The sequence below is a fragment of the Oncorhynchus kisutch genome, linkage group LG10 (assembly GCF_002021735.2).
Source record: "Oncorhynchus kisutch isolate 150728-3 linkage group LG10, Okis_V2, whole genome shotgun sequence".
Taxonomy (NCBI): Eukaryota; Metazoa; Chordata; class Actinopteri; order Salmoniformes; family Salmonidae; genus Oncorhynchus; species Oncorhynchus kisutch.
The window spans coordinates 51,335,186-51,349,835 of record NC_034183.2 but is presented as its reverse complement, the minus strand read 5'-3'; the positions used below and the strand labels follow the sequence as shown (position 1 = coordinate 51,349,835).

Sequence of the window (14,650 nt, the reverse complement as noted above, 5' to 3'; positions counted from 1 at the left end):
GACCTAAACTGGGATATGCTTAACACCCCGCCAGTCCTACAATCTAAGCTAGATGCCCTCAATCTCACACAAATCATCAAGGAACCCACCAGGTACAACCCTAACTCTGTAAACAAGGGCATCCTCATAGACGTCATCCTGACCAACTGGCCCTCCAAATACACCTCCGCTGTCTTCAACCAGGATCTCAGCGATCACTGCCTCATTGCCTGTATCCGCTACGGAGCCGCAGTCAAACGACCACCCCTCATCACTGTCAAACGCTCCCTAAAACACTTCTGTGAGCAGGCCTTTCTAATCGACCTGGCCCGGGTATCCTGGAAGGACATTGACCTCATCCCGTCAGTTGAGGATGCCTGGTCATTCTTTAAAAGGAACTTCCTCACCATTTTAGATAAGCATGCTCCGTTCAAAAAATGCAGAACTAAGAACAGATACAGCCCTTGGTTCACCCCAGACCTGACTGCCCTCGACCAGCACAAAAACATCCTGTGGCGGACTGCAATAGCATCGAATAGTCCCCGTGATATGCAACTGTTCAGGGAAGTCCGGAACCAATACACGCAGTCAGTCAGGAAAGCTAAGGCCAGCTTCTTCAGGCAGAAGTTTGCATCCTGTAGCTCCAACTCCAAAAAGTTCTGGGACACTGTGAAGTCCATGGGGAACAAGAGCACCTCCTCCCAGCTGCCCACTGCACTGAGGCTAGGTAACACGGTCACCACTGATAAATCCATGATTATCGAAAACTTCAATAAGCATTTCTCAACGGCTGGCCATGCCTTCCGCCTGGCTACTTCAACCTCGGCCAACAGCTCCGCCCCCCCCGCAGCTCCTCGCCCAAGCCTCTCCAGGTTCTCCTTTACCCAAATCCAGATAGCAGATGTTCTGAAAGAGCTGCAAAACCTGGACCCGTACAAATCAGCTGGGCTTGACAATCTGGACCCTCTATTTCTGAAACTATCTGCCACCATTGTCGCAACCCCTATTACCAGCCTGTTCAACCTCTCTTTCATCTCGTCTGAGATCCCCAAGGATTGGAAAGCTGCCACAGTCATCAGCCTCTTCAAAGGGGGAGACACCCTGGACCCAAACTGCTACAGACCTATATCCATCCTGCCCTGCCTATCTAAGGTCTTCGAAAGCCAAGTCAACAAACAGGTCACTGACCATCTCGAATCCCACCGTACCTTCTCCGCTGTGCAATCTGGTTTCCGAGCCGGTCATGGGTGCACCTCAGCCACACTCAAGGTACTAAACGACATCATAACCGCCATCGATAAAAGACAGTACTGTGCAGCCGTCTTCATCGACCTTGCCAAGGCTTTCGACTCTGTCAATCACCATATTCTTATCGGCAGACTCAGTAGCCTCAGTTTTTCGGATGACTGCCTTGCCTGGTTCACCAATTACTTTGCAGACAGAGTTCAGTGTGTCAAATCGGAGGGCATGCTGTCCGGTCCTCTGGCAGTCTCTATGGGGGTGCCACAGGGTTCAATTCTCGGGCCGACTCTTTTCTCTGTGTATATCAATGATGTTGCTCTTGCTGCGGGCGATTCCCTGATCCACCTCTACGCAGACGACACCATTCTATATACTTTCGGCCCGTCTTTGGACACTGTGCTATCTAACCTCCAAACAAGCTTCAATGCCATACAACACTCCTTCCGTGGCCTCCAACTGCTCTTAAACGCTAGTAAAACCAAATGCATGCTTTTCAACCGGTCGCTGCCTGCACCTGCATGCCCGACTAGCATCACCACCCTGGATGGTTCCGACCTAGAATATGTGGACGTCTATAAGTACCTAGGTGTCTGGCTAGACTGCAAACTCTCCTTCCAGACTCATATCAAACATCTCCAATCAAATCAAGAGTCGGCTTTCTATTCCGCAACAAAGCCTCCTTCACTCAAGCCGCCAAGCTTACCCTAGTAAAACTGACTATCCTACCGATCCTCGACTTCGGCGATGTCATCTACAAAATGGCTTCCAACACTCTACTCAGCAAACTGGATGCAGTCTATCACAGTGCCATCCGTTTTGTCACTAAAGCACCTTATACCACCCACCACTGCGACTTGTATGCTCTAGTCGGCTGGCCCTCGCTACATATTCGTCGCCAGACCCACTGGCTCCAGGTCATCTACAAGTCTATGCTAGGTAAAGCTCCGCCTTATCTCAGCTCACTGGTCACGATGGCAACACCCATCCGTAGCACGCGCTCCAGCAGGTGTATCTCACTGATCATCCCTAAAGCCAACACCTCATTTGGCCGCCTTTCGTTCCAGTACTCTGCTGCCTGTGACTGGAACGAATTGCAAAAATCGCTGAAGTTGGAGACTTTTATCTCCCTCACCAACTTCAAACATCAGCTATCTGAGCAGCTAACCGATCGCTGCAGCTGTACATAGTCTATTGGTAAATAGCCCACCCTTTTCACCTACCTCATCCCCATACTGTTTTTATTTATTTACTTTTCTGCTCTTCTGCACACCAATATCTCTACCTGTACATGACCATCTGATCTTTTATCACTCCAGTGTTAATCTGCAAAATTGTAATTATTTGCCTACCTCCTCATGCCTTTTGCACACATTGTATATAGACCCCCCCCTTTGTTTTCTACTGTGTTATTGACTTGTTAATTGTTTACTCCATGTGTAACTCTTTGTTGTATGCTCACACTGCTATGCTTTATCTTGGCCAGGTCGCAGTTGCAAATGAGAACTTGTTCTCAACTAGCCTACCTGGTTAAATAAAGGTGAAATAAAATAAAATAAAAAAATATATACAAATTTGTTTACTTTTGGAGCATAGGCTAGAACAATTATGTACCAAGACGTCTTAAATCAGTGTTTTTTATGTTTTTCTGCCATGCATAATATGCTCTAGGCTGTGTGTTGTATAATGGCACAATCATCATTGTAATTGAGTTTTTTTTCTGGCTTGGGCTGGTAAGCCTATGCAGAAGCTTTAATATGCGTGAGTGTTTCGAATGAATCATCACTTTAGAAAGGCTGTCCAGTTCGTCGTGTTAGGCTTTGAAACAGCATCCACAACAACCATGTTAACACTGTTTCAACCTGCTGTTGAACTTCTTTCTTCAAATTAATCATCACAGTGAGGTGAGTTTTAAAGTATGATTGGCCAACTGTTGATAAGATGATAAGTGTTTGATGTGTTTTTCGAAGCATTTTCATGGATGTCAGAGCGGTTAGGGGGAAAATAGAGGCCATTAGGACCTGATGGTAGTTAGCAAATTGGGTACTACCAAAGCATGTCCAGAGGGCATAAAATTAGATTACTGTGACTCAACAGTCAACTGGAATTTTACTGTGATCACGACTCATGACTGCCTGTGTGGCGGTAACATGGTCACTGCAACAGCCCAAGTCCACTCAGGGATTTCACAATGAGGCCAATGGTGACAGATACAGAGTTTAATGGCTGTGATAGAGAAAACTGAGGATGGATCAACAACATTGTAGTTGCTCCACAATACTAACCTAATTGACAAAGTGAAAAGAAGGGAACCTATACAGAATACAAATATTCCAAAACATGCATCCTGTTTACAACAAGGCACTAAAGTAATACTGCAAAAAATGTGTCAATGTTATGTTTGCATCATGTTATAGGTACGCTTGTAATCGTTAAGGACTGGAGAGTTTTTCAGGATAAAAAATAAACAGAATGGCGCTAAGCACAGGCAAATCCTAGAGTAAAACCTGGTTCAGTCTGCCTTGCACCAGACACTGGGATATTAATTCACAGTTCATCAGGACAATAACCTAAAACACAAGGCCAAATCTACACTGGAGTTGCTTACCAAGAAGACAGTGAATGTTCCTGAGTGGCCGAGTTACAGTTTTACAGTTGACTTAAATATATAGCAAGATCTGAAAATGGTTGTCTAGCAATGATCAAATCAAATCAAATTTATTTATATAGCCCTTCGTACATCAGCTGATATCTCAAAGTGCTGTACAGAAACCCAGCCTAAAACCCCAAACAGCAAGCAATGCAGGTGTAGAAGCACGGTGGCTAGGAAAAACTCCCTAGAAAGGCCAATACCTAGGAAGAAACCTAGAGAGGAACCAGGCTATGTGGGGTGGCCAGTCCTCTTCTGGCTGTGCCGGGTGGAGATTATAACAGAACATGGCCAAGATGTTCAAATGTTCATAAATGACCAGCATGGTCGAATAATAATAAGGCAGAACAGTTGAAACTGGAGCAGCAGCACAGTCAGGTGGAAGTTGAAACTGGAGCAGCAGCATGGCCAGGTGGACTGGGGACAGCAAGGAGTCATCATGTCAGGTAGTCCTGGGGCATGGTCCTAGGGCTCAGGTCAGTTGAAACTGGAACAGCAGCATGGCCAGGTGGACTGGGGACAGCAAGGAGTCATCATGTCAGGTAGTCCTGGGGCATGGTCCTAGGGCTCAGGTCCTCCGAGAGAGAGAAAGAAAGAGAGAAGGAGAGAATTAGAGAACGCACACTTAGATTCACACAGGACACCGAATAGGACAGGAGAAGTACTCCAGATATAACAAACTGACCCCAGCCCCCCGACACATAAACTACTGCAGCATAAATACTGGAGGCTGAGACAGGAGGGGTCAGGAGACACTGTGGCCCCATCCGAGGACACCCCCGGACAGGGCCAAACAATAGTGGTCCTAAAACGGAAACGGAACCTTGAGGAACACCGAAATTTACAGTTGATTTGTCAGAGGACAAACCATTCACAGAGACAAACTGATATCTTTCCGACAGATAAGATCTAAACCAGGCCAGAACATGTCCGTGTAGACCAATTTGGGTTTCCAATCTCTCCAAAAGAATGTGGTGATCGATGGTATCAAAAGCAGCACTAAGGTCTAGGAGCACGAGGACAGATGCAGAGCCTCGATCCGATGCCATTAAAATGTCATTTACCACCTTCACAAGTGCCGTCTCAGTGCTATGATGGGGTCTAAAACCAGACTGAAGCATTTCGTATACATTGTTTGTCTTCAGGAAGGCAGTGAGTTGCTGCGCAACAGCCTTCTCTAAAATTTTTGAGAGGAATGGAAGATTCGATATAGGCCGATAGTTTTTTATATTTTCTGGGTCAAGGTTTGGCTTTTTCAAGAGAGGCTTTATTACTGCCACTTTTAGTGAGTTTGGTACACATCCAGTGGATAGAGAGCCGTTTATTATGTTCAACATAGGAGGGCCAAGCACAGGAAGCAGCTCTTTCAGTAGTTTAGTTGGAATAGGGTCCAGTATGCAGCTTGAAGGTTTAGAGGCCATGATTATTTTCATCATTGTGTCAAGAGATATAGTACTAAAACACTTGAGCGTCTCTCTTGATCCTAGGTCCTGGCAGAGTTGTGCAGACTCAGGACAACTGAGGTTTGGAGGAATACGCAGGTTTAAAGAGGAGTCCGTAATTTGCTTTCTAATAATCATAATCTTTTCCTCAAAGAAGTTCATGAATTTATCACTGCTAAAGTGAAAGTCATCCTCTCTTGGGGAATGCTGCTTTTTAGTTAGCTTTGCGACAGTATTAAAAAGGAATTTCGGATTGTTCTTATTTTCCTCAATTAAGTTAGAAAAATAGGATGATCGAGCAGCAGTAAGGGCTCTACGGTACTGCACGGTACCGTCCTTCCAAGCTAGTCGGAAGACTTCCAGTTTGGTGTGGCGCCATTTCCGTTCCAATTTTCTGGAAGCTTGCTTCAGAGCTCGGGTATTTTCTGTGTACCAGGGAGCTAGTTTCTTATGAGACATTTTTTTTGTTTTTAGGGGTGCAACTGCATCTAGGGTATTGCGCAATTCCTCAGTTAGGTGGTTAACTGATTTTTGTCCTCTGGCGTCCTTGGGTAGGCAGAGGGAGTCTGGAAGGGCATCAAGGAATCTTTGTGTTGTCTGTGAATTTATAGCACGACTTTTGATGTTCCTTGGTTGGGGTCTAAGCAGATTATTTGTTGCAATTGCAAACGTAATAAAATGGTGGTCCGATAGTCCAGGATTATGAGGAAAAACATTAAGATCCACCACATTTATTCCATGGGACAAAACTAGGTCCAGCGTATGACTGTGACAGTGAGTGGGTCCAGAGACATGTTGGACAAAACCCACTGAGTCGATGAAGGCTCCGAAAGCCTTTTGGAGTGGGTCTGTGGACTTTTCCATGTGAATATTAAAGTCACCAAAGATTAGAATATTATCTGCTATGACTACAAGGTCCGATAGGAATTCAGGGAACTCAGTGAGAAACGCTGTATATGGCCCAGGAGGCCTGTAAACAGTAGCTATAAAAAGTGATTGAGTAGTCTGCATAGATTTCATGACTAGAAGCTCAAAAGACGAAAATGTCATTTTTTTTTTTGTAAATTGAAATTTGCTATCGTAAATGTTAGCAACACCTCCACCTTTGCGGGATGCACGGGGGATATGGTCACTAGTGTAGCCAGGAGGTGAGGCCTCATTTAAAACAGTAAATTCATCAGGCTTAAGCCATGTTTCAGTCAGGCCAATCACATCAAGATTATGATCAGTGATTAGTTCATTGACTATAATTGCCTTTGAAGTAAGGGATCTAACATTAAGTAGCCCTATTTTGAGATGTGAGGTATCATGATCTCTTTCAGTAATGACAGGAATGGAGGTGGTCTTTATCCTAGTGAGATTGCTAAGGCGAACACCGCCATGTTTAGTTTTGCCCAACCTAGGTCGAGGCACAGACACGGTCTCAATGGTGATAGCTGAGCTGACTACACTGACTGTGCTAATGGCAGACTCCACTATGCTGGCCTGCACCCTATTTCATTGTGGAGCTAGAGGAGTTAGAGCCCTGTCTATGTTGGTAGATAAGATGAGAGCACCCCTCCAGCTAGGATGGAGTCCGTCACTCCTCAGCAGGTCAGGCTTGGTCCTGTTTGTGGGTGAGTCCCAGAAAGAGGGCCAATTATCTACAAATTCTAACTTTTGGGAGGGGCAGAAAACAGTTTTCAACCAGCGATTGAGTTGTGAGACTCTGCTGTAGAGCTCATCACTCCCCCTAACTGGGAGGGGGGCCAGAGACAATTACTCGATGCCGACACATCTTTCTAGCTGATATGCACGCAGAAGCTATGTTGCGCTTGGTGATTTCTGACTGTTTCATCCTAACATCGTTGGTGCCGACGTGGATAACAATATCTCTATACTCTCTACACTCGCCAGTTTTAGCTTTAGCCAGCACCATCTTCAGATTAGCCTTAACGTCGGTAGCCCTGCCCCCGGGTAAACAGTGTATGATCGCTGGATGATTCGCTTTAAGTCTAATACTGCGGGTAATGGAGTCGCCAATGACTAGAGTTTTCAATTTGTCAGAGCTAATGGTGGGAAGCTTCGGCGTCTCAGACCCCGTAACGGGAGGAGTAGAGACCAGAGAAGAATCGGCCTCTGACTCCGATCCGCTGCTTAATGGGGAAAACCGGTTGAAAGTTTCTGTCGGCTGAATGAGCGACACCGGTTGAGCGTTCCTACAGCATTTCCTTCCAGAAACCGTGAGAAAGTTGTCCGGCTGCGGGGACTGTGCCAGGGGATTTACACTACTATCTGTACTTACTGGTGCCACAGACGCTGTTTCATCCTTTCCTACACTGAAATTACCCTTGCCTAACGATTGCGTCTGAAGCTGGGCTTGCAGCACAGCTATCCTCGCCGTAAGGCGAGTACAGCGGCTGCAATTAGAAGGCATCATGTTAATGTTACTACTTAGCTTCGGCTGTTGGAGGTCCTGACGAATCGTGTCCAGATAAAGCGTCCGGAGTGAAAAAGTTGAGGAAAAAATAAATAAATATATGAACGGTAATTAAAAAGTGAAAACCGTAAAGTTGTCAGGTAGCAAAACAGGTTGGCAACAAAACGCACAGCAACTCGAAAACAAGCCTGCAAGTTGTGACCGGAGTCACCACAACATCATATAGTATCCCCTATCAACAACCAATTTGAGTTTGAAGAATTTTGAAAATAATAATGGGCAAATGTTGCACCTTCCAGGTGTGGAAAGCTCTCAGAGACTTACCCAGAAAGACTCACAGCTATAATTGCTGCCAAAGGTGCTTCTAGAAAGTATGAAAATGAGATATTTCTGTATTTCATTTTCAATAAATGTGCAAACATTTCAAAAAAAAAAAATCCACTTTGTCATTAAGGGGTATTGTGTGTAGATAGGTGAGAAAAATGTTTATTTAATCAATGTTTAGTTTCAGGCCATAACACAACAAAATGTGGAATAAGTCAAGGGGTATGAATATTTTCTGAAGGCACTGTATCTCTTGTACTATAGAAGTACCATTATGTACTTAATAGTGACATTGACTCTGTCACTATTGTGTGCTGTCCCTCCTCACACTCGAGCACCGTCCTACTGGCTAGCATTGATCCAGTTCCATGCTTGACTAGCTCCTAGCTCTCTGTGGCTGTGGCTGTGCTTGTCAAGGTCGTGACTGAGCCAGTTAGATTGGACACAGATTAGGACTACCCCAGAAACAAATCCTCTATAGGTTTATATTGTCATTGAACATAATTTCAGCTGTCCTTAAAGGATTCAGTGTACAACATTGCTTGTGTTGAAGCCTAGTTCTGATTATGATTGAAAGTCATGATGAACCCTAGTCCTTCTCTGTCTTCTACTCACAATTCAAACTCAAGGCGTGGTCTGTTCCTGAATCTTGTTATCAATTCCTATGTTCAATGAACCAATGAATTGCTGAAGTGCAACGTTTGAAATCAGCTATGCCGTAAAGCCATGACCCTAAAGAAATGTGCAGACCTAACATTGGGCCCCAATCCAATGTCACCATTTTGCATGCACAGAAATGCACAATTATGCATTGTCTCATTCCCCACAGGTGGTGGTCAACAAGGCGGCCATGATCGTGAACCAGCTGACGCGGAAAGAGGCGTCTCGCCGGGTGCTGATGCAGTCCCCCCAGATGGTGGCGGCGGTGGTGCGGGCCATGCAGAACACGGGAGACATGGAGACAGCCCGTTGTGCCGCCAGCATCCTCCACAGCCTGTCCCACCAGAGAGAGGGCCTGCTCGCCATCTTCAAGTCCGGGGGCATCCCCGCCCTGGTCCGCATGCTCAGGTAGGAGAGGAGGGATGGATTAGTGGGTGGATGGATGTTGAGGGGTAGATGGGAGTGGATAGATGGAGGGAACTATCGACAGATGTTTGGATAGATTGTTGGTAAATGGTTTGATGTGAAGGAGTAGGTATGGATGGATGGGTGGATAGAAGGATCGATAGATGTTTGGATACTTTTATGGTTAAAGTAGGGAATGGACTGGTTGGGGTGAATAGGCATGGATGGATGGATGAATGGAGGGAGGGATGGATGGATGGATGGTGATGGATTTATATTTTTATAGGCATTGTAGGTTGGTGGTTTGATTGGGAGTGAATTAGTGAAATATAGAGAGAGAAAAAGCAAGGGGGTGAAAGAGAGAAAAATATATACTCGTTAGATGGAATTCAGTGTTAGAAATAAAGTGATTTAGGCACGCACTGTTCTGGCCTGTCTCTGCATCTGCAATTGTGTACGTGCTGTGTGTGCTAATTTGTGTGTGTGTGTGTGTGTGCTTGCATGTATGCAAGCTTGAGCATGTGTGTGTGTGCGTGCATACATGCTTATGTGTGTGTATCCCCACCACCATGTCCACTACTGCCTGCAGGCTACGATATTAGCCTATCACATTATTACCCATCAGAAATGAGGTGTCATGCTGTGCTCATTAACTTGGCCAAACTGGTCTGCACATCATTTCAACCTGACCACCAGGCTCATTTTAACCTCACGATAAGCGGTGGCCATGTTTCATATTTATTTCTCATAGAGGCAGAGAGTCTCTTTATCTCTGTTCACACAGTATAAACCCCGTATAACAGTCTAGGAGGCATTAGACAGAAACTGAATCAAGACATTTAATTAATTCAGAAACATAATTCAGATAAATACAAATGGAAAAACCTACCTGTACAAGACTATCAAATAGGGATTTAGATGCAGATTCACGATAGAAAAATATGTGCTTTTTAATGATACAAAGAGCAGATTCGAGCAAATTAAATTCAGAGGGAACTAATTGGGAAAAGAAAGGTCATGCTAATTTCTCTCACACCTCAATCTCTTCCTCTGCCTCTCTCTTTTTCTCAACCTACTCTCCCTATTTCCCTCCCTCTCCCTCTCCCCTCCCTCCACTCTCCTCTTACCTCCCCCTCCCCTCTCCTCTTCCCTCAGTTCTCCCATGGAGTCAGTGCTGTTCTATGCCATCACCACCCTACACAACATGCTACTGCATCAGGAGGGAGCCAAGATGGCGGTGCGCCTGGCCGACGGCCTGCAGAGGATGGTGCCCCTGCTGAAGAAGAGCAACCCCAAGTTCCTGGCCATCACCACAGACTGCCTGCAGCTGCTCTCCTATGGAAACCAGGAAAGCAAGGTGTGTGGTGCGGGGGGGGGGGTGTCTTTGGAGGATAATGCTTGAGCCATCATATTTGGCATAGTGGTATTGGCACAGACTACCTGCATCTTCACTGCAGCCAGGGTTGTGTGTGTGTGTGTGTGTGTGTGTGTGTGTGTGTGTGTTGTGGTGGTTAATTTCTTTACTGTCAATTGAGGAGAGACAAACTTATCATACAAGTCAGAGTTATACTTCAACTAAATCTTTATTCACGTATTAGTAAGAGAGCAGGTCAATACAACACACACATATAAAGTGAATCGATTGAGTGCTCTACGTTAATGATGACTGGTCGACGAATCACCCTCGGATGATTCGTTGAGAGCCCCGAGACAAAGGTACAAAGGTCTTTTATAGCCAAGATACACCCCCGTCAGTCTACATGACAAACAACAGATGTATGGAATGGGCCACAAGGTGAAGATTTGTATGAAAGATACTTAGAATTCACAGCAGACAGTATCTGATTGTGTAGAGACCAGGGTCTGGCCCTGGAGTCATCTCTCCCTGCTACCTTATAGAACAGAAACATTAACTCATGATCTGGAATGCGGTATCACCCAAAGACATCGTAAATCTTCCAGAGGCCCATCCTCAGTAGAACACACACAGATGAGAGTTCTAACAACCCATTATTCTGTTGCATTAAACAACCCTTTGATGCAATTACAGCATTATAGCATAATCTTGCAATTTTGCTCTCACTGTGTGTGTGTGTGTGTGTGTGTGTGTGTGTGTGTGTGTGTGTGTGTGTGTGTGTGTGTGTGTGTGTGTGTGTGTGTGTGTGTGTGTGTGTGTGTGTGTGTGTGTGTAGTTGCAGGTCTGGATTATGCGTGGTCCCTTTTAGTGCCACCTGCAGCTGCACTGCAGGAGAGCAAGGGTGTATATGCACGTGATGTGTGTGTGTGTGTACATGCACACACACAAGCACTCACACACTGTACATGTCCTTAACACTGGCTGCTTGCAGCTGCATTGGTGCAGCAAATGTAAAACCCTGTATGGAGTTAGTAATGTACCCTCTATTACATCAGTAATATACTGAACATGAAGTAAATATAATTAAATTAAATACACACACACACTCTAACAATCATATGCGAGACAATTCATAATGCAATGTAATGTAATGTCTAAACTCTGTAATGATATTTCATTGTACATGACAGTGTGTTTTCATTGTTATTCCTCTCAGCTTATCATCTTAGCTAACGGGGGCCCTGAGGGGATGGTCTTCATCATGAGGAACTATAATTATGAGAAACTGTTGTGGACCACCAGCCGTGTGCTCAAAGTTCCCTCGGTGTGCCCTAGCAACAAGCCCGCCATAGTGGAAGCTGGTGTGTGTGTGTGTGTGTTGTGGTGGTTAATTTCTTTACTGTCAATTGAGGAGAGACAAACTTATCATACAAGTCAGAGTTATACTTCATCTAAATCTTTATTCACGTATTAGTAAGAGAGCAGGTCAATACAACACACACATATAAAGTGAATCGATTGAGTGCTCTACGATAATGATGACTGGTCGACGAATCACCCTCGGATGATTCGTTGAGAGCCCCGAGACAAAGGTGCAAAGGTCTTTTATAGCCAAGATACACCCCCTTCAGTCTACATGACAAACAACAGATGTATGGAATGGGTCACAAGGTGAAGATTTGTATGAAAGATACTTAGTATTCACAGCAGACAGTATCTGATTGTGTAGAGACCAGGGTCTGGCCCTGGAGTCATCTCTCCCTGCTACCTTATAGAACAGAAACATTAACTCATGATCTGGAATGCGGTATCACCCAAAGACATCGTAAATCTTCCAGAGGCCCATCCTCAGTAGAACACACACAGATGAGAGTTCTAACAACCCGTTATTCTGTTGCATTAAACAACCCTTTGATGCAAATACAGCATTATAGCATAATCTTGCAATCTTGCTCTCACAGTGTGTGTGTGTGTGTGTGTGTAGTTGCAGGTCTGGATTATGCGTGGTCCCTTTTAGTGCCACCTGCAGTTGCACTGCAGGAGAGCAAGGGTGTATATACACGTGATGTGTGTGTGTGTACATGCACACACACAAGCACTCACACACTGTACATGTCCTTAACACTGGCTGCTTACAGCTGCATTGGTGCAGCAAATGTAAAACCCTGTATGGGGTTAGTAATGTACCCTCTATTACATCAGTAATATACTGAACAATGCAATGTAATGTACTGTCCAAACTCTGTAATGCTATTTCATTGTATATGACAGTGTGTTTTCATTGTTATTGTTATTCCTCTCAGCTTATCATCCTAGCTAACGGGGGCCCTGAGGGGCTGGTCTTCATCATGAGGAACTATAATTATGAGAAACTGCTGTGGACCACCAGCCGTGTGCTCAAAGTTCTCTCAGTGTGCCCTAGCAACAAGCCCGCCATAGTGGAAGCTGGTGAGTGTGTGTGTGTGTGTGTGTGTGTGTGTGTGTGTGTTTTTGGGGAGGGTGTGTGTTATGTGTGTGTTAGTACATATGTGTGTGTCTGTACGTGTGTTTGTTATCTCATCCTTACCATAAAAGAGCCATTTAACCTCCCCTCTCTCATCCTTCCAGGGGGCATGCAAGCCCTGGGACAGCACCTGACTGGCTCCAGCCAGCGCCTCACACAGAACTGCCTCTGGACCCTGAGGAATCTGTCTGATGCTGCCACTAAACAGGTAGGAGCTCAGGAGTCCATTTTGAATCCGCAGAGACCGTACCATAGAGTAATACAGAAATAGTACAGAGTTTATAAAGACCAATGACTATATATATTAATGAACAAAGCCATCGATCACGTGACAGTATCTATTCCTATGTGAAGACTATAGCGCATTGAAACCAAATTAAGTCGGTTAAGATTGCACCTCATGGAGATGTAACATGCACAGTTTGAGCTGACGTTGCAGGCTAGCTCAGTGCTGCCCGCTTTCATTGAGAAATTCAAGTTGAAGGCCGACCAGGGTACGGCAGGCTGCCATTCGCAAACTAAATTCTTCTGTGTGCGATTTTAAAATAATCGGTTCAAGGACATACTGTACATCTTGTGTATTAGAAAAACAGTTATTGGTACCAAGATTGTCTTCATAACATGTATTTATTTTTATGAAGACGGACCATGAAGATCGACATTTTTTCATTTTCTATAATGGGAGATCCTGTTTTCTCCCGAAATCGGGCGAACTGCTGTGGCTTCAATGAGGCAGTCGTTCTCCCCTGTTAAAGACAGTACCATCGAGTTCCACAGAGACAGTAACATACAGTAGTTGGAGTTCTACAGTAAAACATATAATGAACAAACAAAGACAAATATGGAATTCTCAATCCCCAATCTTCCTACCTCCCCCCGTTCTCTGTCTGTAGGAGGGTCTGGACGGCCTGCTGCAGGTGTTAGTGGGACAGCTGGGTTCGGACGATGTCAACATGCTGACATGCGCCACGGGGATCCTGTCCAACCTCACCTGCAACAACTCCCGCAACAAGACCCTGGTCACGCAGTGCGGCGGCGTCGAGGCGCTCATCCACGCCGTGCTGCGGGCCGGAGAAAAGGAGGACGTGGCCGAGCCCGCCGTCTGCGCCCTGCGCCACTTGACGTCACGCCACCAGGACGCGGAGCTTGCCCAGAATGCTGTGAGGCTGCATTATGGTATTCCTGCCATTGTCAAGCTGCTGGGGCAGCCCCACTACTGGCCTGTGGTGAAGGTGAGAGGGGAGATAGTTGGTTGGGGAGGGAGTGGGAGTGGGGAAGAGCTGAGAAAAAGGGTATACTGTTTTTTTTGTCTTGTCTGGCTGGAAGCTCCATTACTGTTGAAGTTGAAGGTGAGAGGTTGAAGGATCAAAGAGTTTGCAGGTTGGTTGTGGTTGTTTTGTCTGGCCAGTTGATCTTTTGTTTGTTGTTTTGTCTGGCTTGAGTGTTCGGTTGTTTTGTTTGGTTGGCTGCTTTGTCTTTGTGGTTCTTTTGTTTACCTAAATAACTGGTTGTGGTACATCCAATTTGTCTATGTGTCTATATCCAGCAGCTGCAGTCCGCCTTTAATGATTCCTGATTTAACGGGCGCTTGAGTGAGGTTAAAACCATTGCGTACAGCCACCACTCATTGTCCCCTTCTTTGCAAAGTATGATGCCGCTGTACATATGAATG

At 45.4% G+C, this 14,650-nt stretch overlaps 1 protein-coding gene across 3 annotated transcripts in view; it reads left to right on the top strand.

The window, feature by feature from the left end:
- Positions 1-14,650, top strand: part of LOC109898349 (junction plakoglobin-like) — an 88,848-nt gene that overhangs the window by 64,138 nt on the left and 10,060 nt on the right. For 2 of the 3 annotated variants that reach the window (XM_020493299.2, XM_020493300.2), the window contains exons 5-9: positions 8,883-9,121; positions 10,274-10,475; positions 12,779-12,923; positions 13,083-13,186; positions 13,872-14,210. In XM_020493299.2, coding sequence (XP_020348888.1) covers positions 8,883-9,121; positions 10,274-10,475; positions 12,779-12,923; positions 13,083-13,186; positions 13,872-14,210 — 1,029 coding nt within the window. Of the gene's footprint in view, positions 1-8,882; positions 9,122-10,273; positions 10,476-11,691; positions 11,837-12,778; positions 12,924-13,082; positions 13,187-13,871; positions 14,211-14,650 lie in introns of all 3 variants that reach the window. The other variant, XM_031833902.1, reaches the window with a different exon arrangement.